General features: G+C 38.8%; 1 protein-coding gene across 2 annotated transcripts; it reads left to right on the top strand.

The window, feature by feature from the left end:
• The first annotated feature begins 549 nt into the window (after positions 1–549).
• Positions 550–17,792, top strand: CDK1 (cyclin dependent kinase 1). 2 transcript variants are annotated; one of them, XM_082630929.1, is made up of 8 exons: positions 550–649; positions 2,611–2,672; positions 4,771–4,927; positions 5,742–5,865; positions 8,779–8,949; positions 10,133–10,296; positions 10,407–10,548; positions 13,307–17,792. In XM_082630929.1, the coding sequence occupies exons 2-8, from the start codon at positions 2,636–2,638 to the stop codon at positions 13,403–13,405; spliced, it is 894 nt and encodes a 297-aa protein (XP_082487055.1). In that variant the 5' UTR covers positions 550–649; positions 2,611–2,635; the 3' UTR covers positions 13,406–17,792. The 2 variants fall into 2 exon arrangements, with proteins under 2 accessions (XP_082487055.1, XP_082487056.1); XM_082630930.1 differs by lacking the exon at positions 550–649 and adding an exon at positions 2,194–2,325.
• Positions 17,793–20,134: the final 2,342 nt, after the last annotated feature.

Raw genomic sequence — 20,134 nt, 5'->3', positions numbered from 1 at the left:
TGTAAAAAAAAGATATCTAAGTCCTATATCTATATATATAGGAAAACTTTCTTTACATTTTTGAGGACATCTTTCCTAGCTTTCTGTTATCTCCTTCTTAAGGTAACCGAAATGTGCTCCTTTGGTCTAGCCTGAGAATCATTAATTTAGAAAAACATAAATACACACTAGCTTTAAGTATTAGAAGTGAAAGTAATGGGATTTGGATTACGTGTAGTATCGCTTTTGTGATGAGCTATTTGAGTACAATAAATTTTAATTGTGCCAATATTGAGAGGGGGGGAAAAAACCAACCCAGAGCGAACAGCAGGTTTCTGATGACTAGAAACAGTAAGACGACACTTTCTTGGAATGAAAGACGGCGCTTGCGCTCAGACTCAGTGGGCGCCCGCCCTCCTGCTTTTTCTCCAGCCGCCGTTTCCTCCGCCTTTCGCGCTCTAGCCACCCGGGACGCCCAGCCTAAGGGAAGCTGGGCCCTGATTGGCTCCTTTGAAAGTCTACGGGCTACCTGATTGGTGAATCCAGGACCCTTTAGCGCGGTGAGTTTGAAACTGCTCGCACTTCTCTTCAAAGCTGGCGCTTGGAAGTTAGGGGAGAGCGCCGCTGACGTGATAGCCGCCGCCGCTTTCGCCGGGGGATAATAAGCCGGGTAGAGTTGCCGGGGTCAGGGTCATGCCTATGGGGCGTTGACTCGGCAGGCCGGCGTCGACTCGTGGGCCTCGGAGGGGGAGTATTACGGAACCGGGTGATAATTAGGCGGCTGGGGTCTGGGCAGCTGGTGTCTGCGTGCGGCCAGGCCGGGCCTTCACCTGGGGTCCGGGGCCTGGGCGTGGGAGCGACGCCGGCCGGCTCTAGCGGGAGGCTTGTGGGAGCCCAGCCCCGGCGGGGTTACTCCGGCAGGGCTGAAGTTGCTCTGGCCTTGGAGTTGCAGTCTGGGGTCACGCGGGTGGCTGAGGAGGCTCCCGGGTCCTGATTGAAGCCAAATCCTTGCCTTGGTTGGACGACGCCGAGCGCTTGCAGAGTGCCAGGCTCGGCCCTCGGCCCTGCAGCTCCCGCCCGTCCGCGGTGCGTCCTGCCCTCCCCTCCGGGGGTGGAAAGCAAGACCGTACCTGGGCCAGGTACCCGCGCCCGTTCCCAATCACAGGCTGTCCCGGGAAAACCGATCGGATGAACTACCTTGTGGACCTTCTCAGGCCTGCCTCTGTGCCCATGACCCTAGCCCTCCTAGAGCGTTTAAGAACACTTAGCCAAGGCATAGAACACTAGAGAACTTGGGTTTTTTGTTGTTGTTGTTGTCGTCGTCGTTTTTATTTTATGCTTGGCGGTGGTTACATTCTATGGAATTGGCAAAAAGTGGAAATCAAAGAAATGCCGAGAGTTAGAAACGTGTGTTTTTAAATCCTTTAATCAATTTTTATTTAATACTGAAGTTACCAGTGTGCACGTCTTGCTTCCTCTAAAGACCTGGAGGTCTCTGGGTGGATTAAGCCGCTGGTATTTTACATCCTGCCACGGGTAGCACAGGGGGCATTCAAAAGGTATGCTGAGGCCGCATCCTTTATTTAAAATAGTTACAACCAGGAAAGAGTGGAAGAGTAAGCTTTGAAATTGGGTTGGTTTTCAGTTATTTGTTTAAAGTGAGCTCAGCAATTTCATTGTGCTTTAGGCATATTACATCTGGATATTGAAGAAAAGATAATTATCCTAATCGTCCACTGTCATTTGTAAAATTAACCATTTTTAAGATAGCCAGGGTAGTGCAATTTTGTTCATTTAAAAAGATTTATCTCTACTTATTTCGGGAATGATTTTGAAGAAGAATGTGAGAAACATAACTTGAGGGTCAATATAACCTCAGGCTCAGTGACCTTTATATATGGTTTCATCGGTGATGTATTGTAAAATGATGCTTTGGGCTGCTGGAGCTATTGTTTCATTGCAAACTTACCAGCCAAGACTTAACAGGAAGTCTTGAGTATCTGGTTGTCATTTCAGCTCTTTTTATTTTTTTACCATTCTTTGTGATTCAAGTATATGGTTTTTTACTTTGTTCTTGACATTTGTGTGGGGTATAATTAGATTTTATGTGTGGAATTGCACTTTTTCTTTTAGAGTGCTTAGTGATCTTTCCTACCTTACAAAAAGTACCTTGAAACTTCTTGTCATGTTTGTGTTATGTGACTGCTGACAACAGGAGAAAGATTAAACCTGTCACTCGAGCAAGTTGAAACACGTTAAAATACTTGGGTATAACTCTGGCACACACTGGTGCTCCTTAGAAGTGTTACATAAAGAGAACATCTGGGATTTGTTTGGGAAGAATAGGTAAGTCCATGTGTGAATTTGAGGGTTAATTTGGAAGAGGCTAAATGTTACACTGGTATAGGATATACAAATATTTCCAATGTTTCAGAAGCTAAGAAGGGTGGGAGAGTCTTTGAGTTCTTTCCCTTCTAACTATTGTTTTAATATAATAGCTAATATTCATGGAAAATTAATACTGCACTAGGTACTGTGGGAAATGCTTTACTTATAGTATCTCATTAATAACGTAAAAGCACGCTTTGAGTTAGTGACATGTAATCAAATCAGCTTTTCCTCTCATTTTAGGATCTACCATACCCATTGATTAACTATGGAAGACTATACCAAAATAGAGAAAATTGGAGAAGGTGAGTGGTTTCAATAATATAAAAGGATTTTTAAAAAATGATTTAATGATGCTGTAACATCCTTGACATGAAGACATGTAAATATTCATTAAAATCCAATCTTTGGGACTTCCCTGGTGGCACAGTGGTTAAGAATCCGCCTGCCAATGCAGGGGACACGGGTTCGAGCCCTGGTCTGGGATGATCCCACATGCCGTGGAGCAACTAAGCCCGTGTGCCACAACTACTGAGCCTGCGCTCTAGAGCCCGCGAGCCACAACTACTGAAGCCTGTGCGCCTAGAGCCCGTGCTCTGCAACAAGAGAAGCCACCGCAATGAGAAGCCCGCGCACTGCAACGAAGAGTAGCCCCTGCTCGCCCCAACTAGAGAGAAAGCTTGTGCGCAGCAATGAAGACCCAATGCAGCCAAAAATTAAAAAATTAATTAACTAATTAGTTTTTTTAAATCCCATCTTTCAGGTACATCTAACAGTGTATTAGTGCATTAATACATATGTTCTCTACATAATAAAACACAAAAATGTTCACATTTCAGAATTGTGAACATTTTTGTCCCCCTGACATTTCCCCTTTGACATTGAGTTTTTGACAGCCCAATTCATTTCTTAAATATATCCAGACTTTTTTTATTTCAGTTATTACAAAGTTGTTCTCTGGTTTCTTCTGAATAACAAAAATCTGAGTGTTGTTACATTAGTCTTGGAACTCCTTCCTGTCTTAAGGAAATGTCTTTTTAGATTATAGAGAACATAGCTATATCCATGATGTGGAACCTTAGTTGGCATTTAGTAGGCACTCTGTAAACACTTGTTGATCAAAGGTTTTTCTCTTTACCGTTCAGTCTCCATAACTTGTCCATATCGAACATTTTAAAATTTTATAATGCTTAGTTCATTTCAGAGCGCATACCTTGTATGTCACAAATAATTGTTGGTAATTAACCAGTGGAATCACTGTGCTCTGTTAACTAGAACTCTCTTCCAGTAGTTCACTGAGAAGTGATATGGTTCAAAAAGAGTCAGAAGAGAGCCATAGAGCACGTGTGATGTCTAAAACTCAATTCAGTACGTATCAAGGAATCTAAGCGATGGCACAGTGGTTAAGACTCTGCGCTCCCAATGCGGGGGGCCTGGGTTCGATCCCTGGTCAGGGAACTAGATCACACATGCATGCCTCAACTGAGAGTTTGCAAGCCACAACTAAGGACCCTGCGTGCTGCAACTAAGGAACCAGCAAGCTAAAACTAAGACCCAGTGCAACCAAATAAATAAATAAATAAATATATTTTTTAAAATGCATATCTAGTGTTTGCTATAAGTTAATCAGTAGTTGTTATGAGTAAATTTTAGGACCAGGTGAATGTTGTACACTTGAGGGAGAGGTAAGCATACTTTAAAAAGTTCTGAATTTACCATTAACAGTTTGACTATATTATGAAAATGACTGATCTTCCTGAGTGGGATCCACTCCAGGATCCCTGTCAATGTCAATATTGACATTGTTGCTCATTATCTGAAGCCCATATATAAGAATCAGTGTTCTCAACTTCCAAATGGATGTGAGGCTTTCTGCTATATAGTAGATAATATGAGCTTGAATAGATCAAATATTTAATAAAATATTTTATCCTCATTCTTTTCTAGATGAGGATTGTTGACTATATATTTGAAATGTATGAAGCACTCTATATGAAGTTTTCTGAAAGTGTCACAGTGACTCCTGTTAGTAATATTTCCTGAGCCCAAATCTTTACACTGTATTTTATGCCTACCTTGTTGCCAGGTAGGATATCTGACAGGAGATACATTCCAATCTGCAAACGATCCTTTTTCTCTAAAATGTGCTGGAAAATTACTGGTAATTTAAATGTATGGGAAACCTGTGATGACTATATGAATTCTCTAAACTACAGACATGATAGGTTTTAGTTACCTTCAGTGTTGTTTTGGAAGTGATGAGGGTATAATGATGACTAAGATGCTTCCTATCTGGCCACAGCAGACATTTCTATCATGTGACACCTTATGGAATTCAATCATTTTTAAAACCTTTTTTAGTTTGTGGAGGTTGTCACATAGCAGACACTTTGTCTATTTCAGGTACCTATGGAGTTGTGTATAAGGGTAGACACAAAACTACAGGTCAAGTGGTAGCCATGAAGAAAATCAGACTAGAAAGTGAAGAGGAAGGAGTTCCTAGTACTGCAATTCGGGAAATATCTCTATTAAAAGAACTTCGTCATCCAAATATAGTCAGGTATGGTGTAATATCTGAATCTGAATCCTTTTCTGCATACTATTTCAAATGTGAATTTCATTGTGGAAACTTTTACATTTGCTTAATTTCTGGTCTAACCTTGCTGAGCTGACTAGAACCCTACTATTTTTGTTCATTGAGAATGCTGGGCCTAGAAAAAAAGAGGCTGGTAAAGCAGGAACAGAGTTAGAGGAGCTTGGTGATGAAGATTAGTAGTGGGGGCTGGAAAATCAGGGTAAACTGGTCAAAGGAGAAAAGGAAGTCCTTTTCACAGAGCTTTGACACTGCTCCCACTCTGAGAGCTCTGATCCTTAAAGACTCCTTAATCAGAGACCTGAGACAGGTAGATAGGTCAGATGAAGAAAAAGTTTTTCTTTCCAAGTATTTGGACTGGCATCTTTCCAAATTAGGATTTAACTGCATTCTTCTGGGGCTAGAGATAGTGAGCAACTAGTAAGGTCAGATACTGCTCTAAGGTTTGTTTCTATTATTTACCTCAATGGAAAGACAAGCTCTGAGCAACAAGCAGTCAACCTAGATATGTTCTGGAGTAGAAGCCGCTTGCCAGTTAGCGCCTAATATAATATGCCTTACTTTTCAATTGCTGCCCTGAGGTTCCTTTCTCAAATTCTAGTTTAGTGCTACGGTTTTCACAACTAGGGAAGCTACCACCTCTTCTTTCCCAAAACAGTATAGTAAAATTTCTTATGGCCCTACTTTTTGTAACAGCAACTGTGAAATGTATAGAAATAGTTTTATTTTGTGAGAGGTCAAAAATGTTAGAGTTTTAAATTTTCATATAATTATTCTTCAGTCTTCAAGATGTGCTTATGCAGGATTCCAGGTTATATCTCATCTTTGAATTCCTTTCCATGGATCTCAAGAAATACTTGGATTCTATCCCTCCTGGTCAGTTCATGGATCCTTCACTTGTTAAGGTAAGAATCTTGCCTAATTTTATTAGTATTTTTCCACTGTGAATGTAAAGTGTTTACTCTGTAGAAGTCCCTGTGTTTCATGAAAATGTGCTTGGAAAAAGTGTTAGAAAAGTAGAACAAGGAAGAAAAGAATATTTCGTTTTCTCCCACACAGTTAGTCTATGGGTTAGGTTGTTAACGGTTATCCATTTTATTACTAGATAGTGCTTCTAGCTGTAAAGCGAAAAGTAGTGCCTGAGATAACATAAAAGTAATAAGTACATATTACATTGTTGGAAGCTAGGATATCCTGGTCTTTATTTGGCAGTCAGGTACGTGTAAAACAAAGTAGCAAAAGCCTGGGGCAGGGTGATGGTGGCAGGTGGTTTCATTTTATTCTGGTTTTGAATATATTTTGGTTAATTTATTTTAGACATTAAATTTCATTTAAATTTGAAATGTGTAATTATCCTTACACCATCTCTACCAAACCTCTCCTCAGAGGTAGGTATTCTTTTTTTTTTTTAATATCTTTATTGGAGTATAATTGCTTTACATTGCTGTGTTAGTTTCTGCTGTATAAGAAAGTGAATCAGCTATACATATACATATATCCCCATAACCCCTCCATCTTGCGTCTCCCTCCCACTCTCCCTACCCTACCCCTCTAGGTGGTCTCAAAGCACGGAGCTGATCTCCCTGTGTAGCCATTGTTTTATTAGTAATCTTAGAGATACTCATATGTCAACTTTGTATGTGTATATACATCTACTGTTTTTATAAAAATGGGATTATATATATTTATATATATATATATGCATTACTTTCCCTTTTTCTGTGTAAAACATTATTCGACCATAGGTCTACCTGTCTTTCTAATTTTTTTTTTTTTACTCAGAAACATTTATTTTTGACATCCATCTATGTCTTAATGTAACTGTAATGAGTATTCCTTGTAATATCACCTCGTAGGGAAATCCCCACTATGATTTTTTTTCTTCAATTCCACTTTGTTTAAGATGTCTTCCTTTTTTTTTTTTTTGCGGTATGTGGGCCTCACTGCTGTGGCCTCTCCCGTTGCAGAGCACAGGCTCTGGACGCGCAGGCTCTGGACGTGCAGGCTCAGCTGCCATGGCTCACAGGCCCAGCCACTCCGTGGCATGTGGGATCCTCCCCGACCGGGGCACGAACCCATGTCCCCTGCGTCGGCAGGCAGACCCTCAACCACTGCGCCACCAGGAAAGCCCGTCTTCCTAATTTTTGATACAGTTAGGTAAACCAGTTCCACACTGGTGGACATTGAAATTGTTTTCCAGCTTGGTGATTCATGCCCTTATGATCAGTGCTGCAGTGAATATCTTTATATCTTCATATACATCTTTATAGGATGGATTCTCACAGGTGGAATCAATGGGTTGAAGATGTTTATTTACACTTAAAATCTTGATAGAGAGTGCCATTTGCCCTCTAAAAAATTAGAGCAATTTACTCTTAAACATCATGGTGTTTATTTTCTTTTAATACCTCACTGTCGAAACTTGTTTTTATCAGTCTTTTTGATAATAATCTATTATGTGAAAAAGACTAATATCATTTTGCATGTCACTTAACATTTTTTCATTTCTTAGCCATTTTATAAACAGCCTATACATATTCTTCACTGATGATCCTGTTAGGATATTTTTTTCACTGGTTTCTAAGAGTCTCTTATCGGTAACACGTTGATAATAGTTCTTTTATTCCTTTTTTTTTCGTCTTTTGATTTGTTAATGGAGTACACCGTTAGTAATTTTTATAATTTAACAATCTTATACATGACTTTTGGACTTTGAGATTTTTTGTGTCTTATTTAAGTCTTCCTCACTCAAAGATCACATGTATTAGAACAATACATGACAATGTTTTTCTAGTAGTTCTAGTAGATTACCCCCACCCCCTACTTTTGCCTTAAATTCTAGATGGATCAAAGTTTTATTTTGGTGTAAGACCGAGGGTTCTTAATTTTTTTCCAAATGGCTAGCCAGTTGTTCCAACTGATTGATTTTATGTATTTTGTAATTTTGAACTTTATAAGTCAATACTGTAACTATGTATATTTTCTATTTCTGTAATATCCATGTTGCTTCAAATGTCAATTACATTGTGTTGGCAACAAGTATCTTATAAAACACTTCTCTGAACTTAACCAAACAGCATTTTGCGATAATTGTATCACTTTAAATACACAGTCATAATATTCTCTTTGTTGTTTCTTTTGGAGTCTGTGACCAATATCTCCAAAGAGGAAATGAATATGTAAATATAAAAGGCTGAAATGGAAAAGACTAACCTTATTCAAGGTAGAAATAGAGTTGCTATAATTATATAAAACAAAAGTTTAAGAAAATTTCTATATAGAAAACTAACTTATGACTTAAGAATTAGGGACCAGAGGCCTCCCTGGTGGCGCAGTGGTTGAGAGTCCGCCTGCCAATGCAGGGGATACGGGTTCGTGCCCCGGTCTGGGAGGATCCCATATGCCGCGGAGCGGCTGGGCCCGTGAGCCACGGCCGCTGGGCCTGCGCATCCGGAGCCTGTGCTCCACAACGGGAGAGGCCACAACAGTGAGAGGCCCGCATACCGCAAAAAGAAAAAAAAAAAAAAAAAAAGAATTAGGGACCAAAATAAGTAAAAGAAGAATAAGTGAGTTCATAAAGATGTGCCCATAAGGTGAATATCTTTGTCATAGGTATACAAACATGAATACCTTATATAAATGGGCTTCCCACCTCCAAATACTTCCTGTTAGTCTCAAATTGCTTGAGAACTTTTTTTGTAAATTGTTTATTTCTCTGCATTATAATTTCTCATGTCTTTGAAAGAAAGCCACCAAGATTATTTAGAAAATTGTTAAATGGTATAGTTAACTTTCTAACTTATGGTTCCTTCTTCCAGAGTTATTTGTACCAAATCCTACAAGGGATTGTGTTTTGTCACTCTAGAAGAGTTCTACACAGAGACTTAAAACCTCAAAATCTATTGATTGATGATAAAGGAACAATTAAACTGGCAGATTTTGGCCTTGCCAGAGCTTTTGGAATACCTATTAGAGTATATACACATGAGGTATGTTTTTTGGTGCTTTTGTTAAGTGTGATTGCAGGATTGTTTTCTATATTTTTTAAGTCAAGAAAGAAATACTCAATCAGAAAGATTTCCACTCTGTGCCAGTATCAGTTTATTGCCTCTCTGCTCCAAAGTTATCCTTCATTGCCTGCTATGTGAAAATGTATATGGAACCTTTTGAGTATTTTTCTTTTGCCAGTTGCTGTGATGTTACGCTTTGACCGTAGAAGGTGCTGGAGAGGCATTACAGGAAGGAGTCATTATTCTTACTAGTCAATATAAATCTTCCAATCTTCTGTTATAGTTACTAATCCTTTATAGTAAACTTTCCCCATTCAAATTACCATGAGATTTCTGTCTCTTGATTGGATCCTCTCTTGAAACAATAAGATTGGTTAAAAGACAGGTTTTGTTGCTTAAGTGCTACTGTTTCAGATGTATTTAGAAGCTTCTAAATATAACCAAGTTTTGTCTGTGTTATATTGATGACTTGGCATTTTGTTTGCTAGTGCTGGAGGGAAAGGGAATGTTGACTCACATAGTTAAGGATTATTGGGAAACCTTGTCTTCTGTGGAGTTGTCTACGCTTCTGCCCAAAGACTTCCTCCAGATCAAAACTTAATGACAGTGCTGATCTGGTCAAATGTCTTGGCTTCTTTTAATTATTCCTTTTTATCATTTTTCCCATGGCTCTATAAATAAAGATTATTTGGTTTCCATTGGCTTAAACATATGCCACTGACCTCCAATGTGATAAATTAGATATGCTAAAATAGTAGATTGGTGCTAGACTACTAATAAACTGTTGTTTGACTTAGTTGTGATTTTAGCATGTAATCACTACATGCACTTGTACAGTGTCAACCCCAAATCCGTTATCACTGGGCTTTTTTTTTTTTTTTTTGTAAGTGAAGGCTAACTTGGCTATTTTGATCCTCGCATTTTAATGATTTGAAAAGACTTGGAATGCTTTTTTCTTTTCCCCCCTAATGAATATAACTTAGAAATGCTTCATTATTTATCCAACATTTAGTATTGTGTATAGTTAATTGACTTTTAAACACTATTATCAGAGGCAGTCAAGCAGCATTCTAAAGGACAGTCCTAATGAAATAGAAATGTTTACATTTAGGTAATTTAACGTGCCACATTTATTCCAAGTAAGATATTTTCTTTGTAATAGGTAGTAACACTCTGGTATAGATCTCCAGAAGTATTGCTGGGGTCAGCTCGCTACTCAACTCCAGTTGACATTTGGAGTATAGGTACCATATTTGCTGAATTAGCAACTAAGAAACCACTTTTCCATGGGGATTCAGAAATCGATCAACTCTTCAGAATTTTCAGGTATTTTTGTGTTATACTTGAGCTACTAAGAACTTTTAAATTAACATGTATATAACGAGAATTATGTTTATACTTTAACCATAAGTTTTTGTTTTGCTATGGCTTTTTAGAGCTTTGGGTACTCCCAATAATGAAGTGTGGCCAGAAGTGGAATCTTTACAGGACTATAAGAATACGTTTCCCAAGTGGAAACCAGGAAGCTTAGCATCCCATGTCAAAAACTTGGATGAGAATGGCTTGGATCTGCTCTCAGTAAGGAATGCCCTTTATATTGACTTTAACACTGTGCATGATTCTGAATGTACTTAATTCTTTCTTTCACGTAGGAAATAGGAAGAAAACCACTGTATACTGAGCCAGGCACATAACTATTATGTCTGTTATGTTTATTGCCAAAGCGAGCACATTACTAGCTCCATTTTAGATACAAAAAACACTAGTGGTTTTGAGAGGAGGATTTGGCATTTGTTCACTTTTTTTAATATATAGATTTATTTATTTGTTTATTGGCTGCGTTGGGTCTTCGTTGCTGTGCGCGGGCTTTCTTTAGTTGCGGTGAGCGGGGGCTTCTCTTTGTTGCAGTGCGTGGGCTTCTCATTGTGGTGGATTCTCTTGTTGCAGAGCACGGGCTCTAGGTGCACAGGCTTCAGTAGTTGTGGCTCGTGAGCTCTAGAGCGCAGGCTCAGTAGTTGTGGCGCACGGGCTTAGTTGCTCCACGGCATGTGGGATCTTCCTGGACCAGGGCTCGAACCCATGTCTCCTAAATTGGCAGGCGGATTCTTAACCACTGCGCCACCAGGGAAGCCCTTGTTCACTTGTTTTTAATCTGATAGGTAGCTGTAGATACTCTGAAGGAGAGGATGAGACCTTTAAGTTGTGGGCTTGGAGTGGCCTTCCTCTCCAGGTTTTTTGTCTCAGTATTTACTGCTTTTTAGTTTAGACACAGTCGTTTTCGTTTTTAAAGTCTTTACTGCATGAATTCCCATTTCTTACTTTGCCTTGTTTCCACATCAGACAGGTTAGCAGAAGGACGAATGTAGTTCTTAAAACCTTTCCCCTCTGTTACGTTGCTGTTCCCAACTAAACAGTTGTGTTCTTTAAAAACAAGACAAAAAAAATTTTTTTTAGGATAAAAAATTGTCCTAGACCTGCCTCAGGAAATTTGTTTCAGAACAGTATTTAAATACTGAGATTTTCTTTTCTTTTCTTTTCTTTTTAAACTTATTTTTAAATTTATTTTTATTTATTATTTGGCTGCATTGGGTCTTCGTTGCTGCACACGGGCTTTCTCTAGTTGCAGTGAGCGGGAGTTACTTTTCATTGCGGTGCGCGGGCTTCTCATTGCAGTGGCTTCTCATTGCAGAGCACAGACTCTAGGTGCACGGGCTTCAGTAGCTGTGGCACGCAGGCTCAGTAGTTGTGGCTTGCGGGCTCTAGAGCACAGGCTCAGTAGTTGTGGGGTACGGGCTTAGTTGCTCCATGGCATGTGGGATCTTCCCGGACCAGGGATCGAACCTGTGTCCCCTGCATTGGCAGGCAGATTCTTAGCCACTGCACCACAAGGGAAGTCCAATACTGGGATTTTAGAAGGGACTAGTTTTTATGAATCTCAGGTAATGTGATTGCAAAAAAAAAAAAAAAAAAAAAAGATTTTGACAGGTTACTAAAAAAAGGAAAAAAATCTGCTGCTATATCATCATACACATGTTCAAACTGATCTTTGGGCCCCTTCACAATTTATAAATCATGCCACCAAATTCAGCTTAGAGTTCCCAAATGCTTACAAGTGCAGTCCAAGATCCTTTACTGCCACTCAGATATTTTGTACATTAATATTGATGATATGATGTAAAAGGCCTTCTATATTCCTGGCCCAGTCTGTCTTTTTAACTTCCGTGATTCTTGAACATGAAGAATTTCACTTTAGTTAATGAAATGAAAATCATACTGTCAATCATGGTTCCTTAGTCTAGCCAGTATTGACATCTTGGACTGGCTCATTCTTTGCTGCTGGAGGCTGTCCTGTACATTGTAAGGTATTTAACAGCATCCCAGTCGTCTGTCCTATAGATGCCATTAACACATTCCTCCCAGTTGTGACAACCCCAGATGTCTCCACACTTTGCCACATGTCCCCGAGGGGCAGAGTCTCACCAAGTTGACAATCACTGCTGTAAATCATAAGTCAGTCTTGGTTTAAAATTTCAGCTTTATCACTCTTAAACTCTACGAACTTGCACAGGTTCCTTAACCTCTTCGAGCCTCAAAGTTCTTATTTGTAAAGTGGGACTAATTCCTACCTTTTTTTGTGAGGATTAAGTAACATGAAACGTACAAAGCACTTAATAGAGTGCTAGCTATATAATAAGAGCTCAAATGGTAACTAGATAGTAAAAGTATCTCTGGGTCTGCTTATTGATTTAGTTTTCTTGAAGATTAATAATATTTCTTTAAGATAAATTTTAACTTTATTCAGCCTTTTCTGTTAATGTGTAAATAAACTTTAATACTAGGTTGTCTGACCATAATTCATTTAGTGACTCATTTAAACTATGTTTATAACACATTGCACTCTGGTTTTGTTTTTATTTGGAACTTGCTGGAAGCTACATTAGAAACCTCTATAGTTAATTGCCACCACTTCAGGAATGCTGTAAATAACTCAGAGGGCCATTTAATTCTCAAAGTAAATATAATTAACTAGATAATCTTTCTTGAATTTATGCCTTGGTTTTAAAGCTATCAATGCTTGTGTCTTAAACCATAATTTATAGCAAAAAGAGGTTATCAAGATATCTATGATTTAAGGAATAGATTATTTAGAGCTAGGGGGTGAAGTAAGACATTTATGTGGTTTGGTATTAAACTAACAGAAATGTTCATTTAGTAGTTTTTCATTAAAATTATTAGCTTATGGCTTATTGGTAGAAAAGTAAGGCTTTTTGGAGATTTTTTTTTTAAATGGTTTATTTCTTAAATAACCTTTTAAAAAATCTTTTTCCTCCCACAGAAAATGTTAGTCTATGATCCTGCCAAACGAATTTCTGGCAAACTGGCACTGAATCATCCATACTTTAATGATTTGGACAATCAAATTAAGAAGATGTAGCTTTCCGACAGTTTCCATGTGTTGTGTCGAGAACAGATAGCTGTATTTTTATTGTTAACTGTTTTTGTGTTGTGTATTTTTCTTTTCTTTGTTGTAAAATTTAAGCTGTGACTCATCTTCTGATTTCAAAAGTGTAACTTAAAAGTGTAAATACTGTTCTATATGAATTTAAATATAATAATTCTGTATATGTTTGTAGATCCCACCGTAACAACTATTTGTTACTATAATAAAACTATATAAATCTAGTACTGATGTCAGGAATTGGGAAAATTTTGAGTTAGCTTAAATCATCTAAAATCCTACAGCAGTCTGCTTTTCCTGTAGTTGGAAATACTAAACTTTAGGAAAGTGTGCTAAGTTGAAAATTCATAATGCTCTGAAGTATTTTTATGCTCTGAATGTTTAAATTTTCTTGTCAGTTTCTTGCCATGTGGTAACTCTACAACCTGCCCAAAGATGAATATTTTTCTACTGGTATTTCAATTCGTGACCTAAATGTTTAGGCATTCAGATGAGAAAACTATCCAGATTTGAGAACTGATGCTTAATTTAGAGAGGTTTTTAGTAACTTATAAAACTAACATTAGCGTATGCCAAAGTTTGCTAAGTTTTACAGTCAGAGATTAAGGGCTGTCCACAGCAGGGAAGAAGTTTAAAAAATTTATGAGCTATCCTATTTTTAGGTAGGTTATGAAAGTTATTTGAGTGAATTCTTGTGCCTTGGTCAGAGGTAATAACTATTCAAAGGAGTTGCTTATCTTGGCTTTCAAGCCTGACTTTAAAACTCGGTTTGTAAATTTTGACATAGTTTAGTTTATTAGCAGCCTTCTTATAGTTTATTAGCAACCTTCTTAGAAGGTTCTAATGTAAAATTATTTAGCTAAAATCACTAGCTTTGGGAATTGTTTAATTAATAATGGTGCTCATTGTGATTTTTACCTGTAAGCAGGCTAATTTATTTGTTATAGCCAAGAGAAGAGTCTCTGAAAATAGTTTTATCGTTTTTAGTGTACATCTATCCATTATCTGCCCATATACTCTATTTTTCCTCCTGGTTACCTATGGCTAGAATGGGCATTCTTGTGTGACTCATCCAGTTGATTGAAAATGTAATGGGTGATCTACCTAATCTTGTTGTCTTAAAATTTTTGCACTTGAGGAGAAAGGATGGGTCACTTTCTTTGGCAACAGGGCTTATAAGTTGAGAGGTTTGGTGGCCTTGTTCTAGGTGCTTTGGTGGAAGCCCTCCTGCAGTAAGGGAATGCAGAGCTTGGAAGTCATTTGAGGTCATACTGTGGAGAAATTTCATGGCGGGAATTTGTTAAATGAAAGGTCACACCAAAGATTGAGTTGAGATGGTGAAATGGTGTATCTACAGAATTGTGTTTTCTTACCTATGAAGTGAAGTATTGAAGTGAGTCTACTTTTCAAATTGTGCATTGCAGCCCTTTAGCGGTTCAGGCTCAGCATTAATCAGTGATACCCTTCTCCCGCCCTCCCCCCCGAAACTACCGGTGTGTCTTTTATAATTATTTCTTGGTATTTTTGTTTCAATAATATATAGATGCACTGGTGTCACCAATGTTTGGGGCCTTGTGGGCTTGGTAGAAGCAGCATGCATCCTCACTGCTATTGTTCCATGCAGTCTCATTGTTTGAAAAGTCAGTAATTCATCAGTTGAGAACCTACTTAGTGGACCAGGGAAATGAGAAGGTAGAACACTGCCAACAGTTGCTGTAATGAGTGACCTCCTTTCCGTCCTGCTCCAGCTATCTGTGTAGTCCCGTGTAAAGTGTTTACGTCAGCTTCAGTGACTGGGTGAAGAGCTACTGAATTGGGTCCTCATCTCGTGCATCTTTTGACATTGGCTTGTGCTGTGGTGCTTCTGATTAATTTTAAAGTGGGTCTGTTCCCTGAGCCAATAGTTCTTCTATTTGTTGTGTGCTAGAGACACCTGAGACTAATTCTGGTCCCACCCTGAACACTTCTGAAATTGAAAATTTGTCTCTCTTCAAAATTTCCCCAAGGTGATTCTGATGTAGCCAGTTATCACCACTTGGTGGTGAGTTTAACAACTTTGGGCCGACATTTAGTTTTAGTTGTCTTAAAACTTCATGTCACCTTGCATTATCTTTAACTTGTTCTATTTCTGTTTCAGGCTGTACTCTTTAGTGAGGGGAGAGGGTTGTATATTTCATCACCAATAGAAGACTTCCATATTCTGTGACAATTGCTCTACCTTCTCATTGTCCGTAGGCTTTAGAGAAGGGTTTTTTGTTGTTGTTGCTGTTAAAGTTAAAATATATAGTCAGTAATGGTGCAAAGAAGTTAATACGTAATTTGTAGTAAAATCTTACTAATTTATATGTGGACTTGGCATATGTGAATTAAATGTTTGAGAAAAAATGATAGTGTTTTAGAGTTAATAAAAGGTCTTTTGGGGACTTGGATTAACAAACTAAAATAATTTTTAATTAGTAAAAAATAATTTTTAAAGTACTGAAGGAGACTTGAAAGTTCTACTAGGTGGAATACACTTCCACTTTAGTGCCTTTAGCAAACTGTAGTTCCTAATCGGTCAACTTCAGTTCCACCCCTTTTAAATGTTGCCATATTCAAACTGAAGTCAATGAGGTTCCATAGGACCCTAGGATCATTTTGCATTTTGTGGACAGAGTAGAGACAATTAGAGATGTTTGTGGGCTGTGGAGTTAAGAGAGTAGTGGGCATTGTTTAAATAAGTCTGGGACAAGATGGATAGAGTATTGAATGATTAAAGGGAAAGCGAGGGATGGAGGGATAAAGGGTGAAAGTCCCTGAAGAGGGAGGTACTTCTGACTTAAAAATAGCATCTAGTAGAAGGCTCCGGTGGGATATTAATGGTACTGACAGGGATTGTAACTTTAGACCCTTTGGAGAAAGGAGTGAAGTTTAATGAAGTATTTGGAAGCAAGACTTGGCGTTTTTAGTCCCAGGCTGTCATGTAAATATCAAGTTTCTAAGATGCTTTAAAAGCTTCAGAAGAGATGCACTGAGAGTCATAGACTTTTGAGGAGGAAAAAAGGTATCACAATACCAGCATTCCTGAGAATGCTGAATTAAGGTCTCCCTGAGAGCTTGTTAAGAGATTTCTGGACCATCCCCAGAGTGTGATTCAGTACATCCTGCATAGCCACGAATATACTTTCTTAACAAGTTCCCAGGTGATGTTGCTGATGGTCCAGGGACCACACTTTGAGAATCACTGCCTGGGTAGTTCTCAGAACTCTAGAGAAATGAACAGAAACCTAGCTATTTGGTCAGCTTATTTGTAGAGGAAGCACAGAAGTGCAGAAGGAGAAACTGGCCTAGAGCCAGGCATACATTTAGAGGTTGAACTGGAATTCGAACCTAAATCTTCCGTTGTCATTGAGAATTGAGACAAGTCAACGGTGTAATGTAAAGATTCCAGTTTTAGAGCCATATCGGAGCTTGGTTCCCAGTTCTGCCCATTCTATCTGTAGCCTTGGATAAGTCACTCAACACCTCTGAATCTATTTCCTCAATTGCACAATGGAGATAATAAATGGGATTTATTTATATAAATACATAGGTAGGACTGTAGGATTGTTGTGAGGGATGTAGATAGGGCTGCCAGGCATCATGCATGTATTATATAGTACATGTCTTGTCAGAATGCCCTAAATATTCTTTTTTCAATACATTACAAAAGTTGGGCAGTTAGAGCTATTTTTCTGCCACAGTAATTGGTGCTTAAATCTGTTAAATGGCAACACAAGGTACCCTAGATGGGGAATATGGGTAAAGTTCCTGGCACACGCCTAATTCCTTTCTCCTTTGAAGTCTCAGCACTTTTTTCTTATATTACCTCTTCTGGCACTTTTACTTTCTCCCTTACTAAATTCTAAGTCCAGTGAGGGCTGGGACCATGTCTTGTTCTTTCATCCTCACAGCCCTTGGTCTAGAACCTCAAGCATTAGACACGATCCCAGCCCTTTAAGGTTGCTCAAAGGTTATGGCACCTCCCCTTCAATACCAACTGAACATCTATAGTGAGCAGCCACTGTGCTTTACATACATTCCCTGTCTTTCCCAGCAACCTTGTAAGGGAGTGGGCAACTTTACCTTATAGATGGTGAAACTAAGATTCGTTGAGCATAAGTAATTTGCCAAAGGTCTCAAGGCTAGTAAATGCTGGAGCAAGGATCTGGGGGCTTTCTGGCTTCACATTGTTCTCTTTCCATGGCATCATGTTGTTTCCCACAATAAACCGATAAAGTGAACATGTGTTTAGTTTCTAAAGCTTAAGAAGAAAGAACCTGAAGAAGGCAGGCAAATACTAAAGCCAGTGCAGCCCAGATGCCAAGGAGCGCCCAGCTCAGGGTTGTGCAAACCAGCCCTCACAGGCCTGCAAGCTCCTCGTTAGCACCGAAGCTCCTGAGACCTCTACCTCAAGGCTGAAAGGACCAAGGTGAGATAGCTTTCAGTCCAGTTCATTTTCCTACCCCATTTTAGGCAGCACTGTCTCCTTTTATCACGTTGCACATGGTCCTCTTGTGCTTCTTAATTCCGGCTCCTTGTTCATACGGATGACCCAGATTGGACCAGTGCAGTAAACCATAACCTGACCTTTATAAACAAACAAACCATAACCCAGCAGCAGTAATTGGTCCAGGGGTGGGCAAACGATCTAAGCAAGGCCCATGAGGGTCCTTTTTGCTATAGAAACCTTGAGAGAATGAAGTCGTCTTTCTGCTGGTAGTGCTAAGCTGGGATGACATGGCTGGAAGCCTGAGGCATCTCCCCCATTCTGCCGAACGGGCTGAGCCAAGAAAGTGATGATGTCCCTGGTTCCGGCGGTGCTGCCTTAACATTTGGAGCTACCCACTATCCCTTGTAGGTGTAGGAGTTGTGGGTTGTTTATTCTTTTTTGCTTAATCTTGTTTGAGTTGGGGTTCTGTCATTTCAACCCCAAAGAGCCACAGTTGTCAATACCAAGATAACACTTGGATAAATAATCCTAAAGGAACCCTGAATTTTAAGCACCCTCATAGTTATAAATCCTTACATAGTTAAATATCTTCCTTTAAAAGCACTTTATTTCTCATAATCATTGTTTTCAATGCAGCTTCTAGTATTGGTTGTGTAGAATGGTACTGATATAGATGTATTCCTATTGACCTTTCAAAGAACCTACAAACTTTTGAGGAATGCTTACATATGTGTACCTACTCTTTACCAGTCAGGAGGAGAAATCTGCAGCATTTATTTCTATGGGCAGTCATGCCTTTCCTTGAGATAGGATTTCAAAACCATGCTATACTTTTCTGTTAAGGAAATAATGCAATGACAAAAGCAGAATGTTTGGGGAGAATTTGTTTCCTAATGAGTATTAGTAGTTTTTTGTATTTGTAAAGAGCTTTATAATAATTAAGTGGCCTATGCTATTTCAATAGACAGAAGCTTCCTATACTATAAAAATGCCCTTAACTATAAAACCACAAGAATAATTATACCATAAAACATACTTTATAATATGGACAGAAAAGATACATTTCCCAACTGACCATAGCCATTTGTCTCAATGGTTCTGGTATCGTGACAGACATATTTATGTGCAAGAAAATACAAATCTATTCTTCATGAACTGCATTCACTGCTTCAAAGATCCAAGTGGGAAGCAGAACATTTGCTCCATCTTAAATCTTCTTGCTAGAATTTGAACATAGTTTTAGAAATGCTTTTTGGCTTCTTGTTTGAATTACTTCTCATGCATAGGCACTAATGGAAAATGGTTCAGGACATAGAAAGATTGCAGTTTCCCTGGTGAGCACGAAGCATTTTAGACCAGTCAACATCAATCTGAAGCCACACAGACTGGATGACAAATGCAATGTTATTTATATGTTCAGAGCTCTTAGTTAGCCATGCCAACAGAAGGTTCTAGCAGCTTGGATAACCTTAAAGAGCCAACATCTCACCTCCCTCCCCCCAAATTTTGGCATTCACTCTGTGACCCACCCACCCACTTGCAACAAATCTCATTTCCAAGTTAGTGAAATAAAATTTTAGAATTGAACGGGATCTTGGACATTGTTCGGTTCAATCCTTATTTTCCCAAGGAGGAACCTACAGATTTCAGAGTGAGAAACAGAACCTAGGTTTTCTGACTTCCAATTTAAAGAGACTTCTACTCTGTTTTAGATTGCCTCTGACAGTGAAGCTGGGAGTCAATGGCTTCAAGAAAGAAATTATGTATTTTAAGGATAAAATGTGCAGACAGGAGAGAACCCAAGTAATCAGTGAGGAGAAAATAGAAGTCAGATCAGAGAACGTTGCGTAGATTTTCAGTTGTTCGAAATTAAAAGTGAAATAGCCAACAATGCAAGTAGCACATGCAAGCCAAGCACATTGTAAGTGAGAGGTACTGAGCGTGTTCTTTGCAAGAGCAATAGCGATTTTCATTCTCTACTTCCCTTCAGAGGGTAATGGGGGGTTTAACTCAGATGTTACAGGTATTTTTAAATAGTCACATTCTAAAAAAAAAAAAACAAAAAAAGAAACTGTCCAACTGCAATTTAAGTATGTATCATGTAATAAACATTGTGATGTTAATATTACATATTCATATGGTCTCTGGCACTGGAATAGCTGGCATATGTATAATAAAGGAAAAGGCAAAGAACTCAGCTTTATCTCTTTTATCCCTTTTCAAGAGAACTATCT

This window comes from Mesoplodon mirus (assembly GCF_964341445.2).
Source record: "Mesoplodon mirus genome assembly, chromosome: 2".
Taxonomy (NCBI): Eukaryota; Metazoa; Chordata; class Mammalia; order Artiodactyla; family Ziphiidae; genus Mesoplodon; species Mesoplodon mirus.
This window is presented reverse-complemented; position numbering and strand designations above follow the sequence as displayed.

Excerpts from the sequence above, each read along its gene's own strand:
- CDK1 (XM_082630929.1), top strand. The coding sequence starts at position 2,636 with ATGGAAGACTATACCAAAATAGAGAAAATTGGAGAAG. Across the intron at positions 4,928-5,741 it reads CGTCATCCAAATATAGTCAG|TCTTCAAGATGTGCTTATGC; the intron begins GTATGGTGTAAT and ends ATTATTCTTCAG. Across the intron at positions 10,297-10,406 it reads CAACTCTTCAGAATTTTCAG|AGCTTTGGGTACTCCCAATA; the intron begins GTATTTTTGTGT and ends ATGGCTTTTTAG.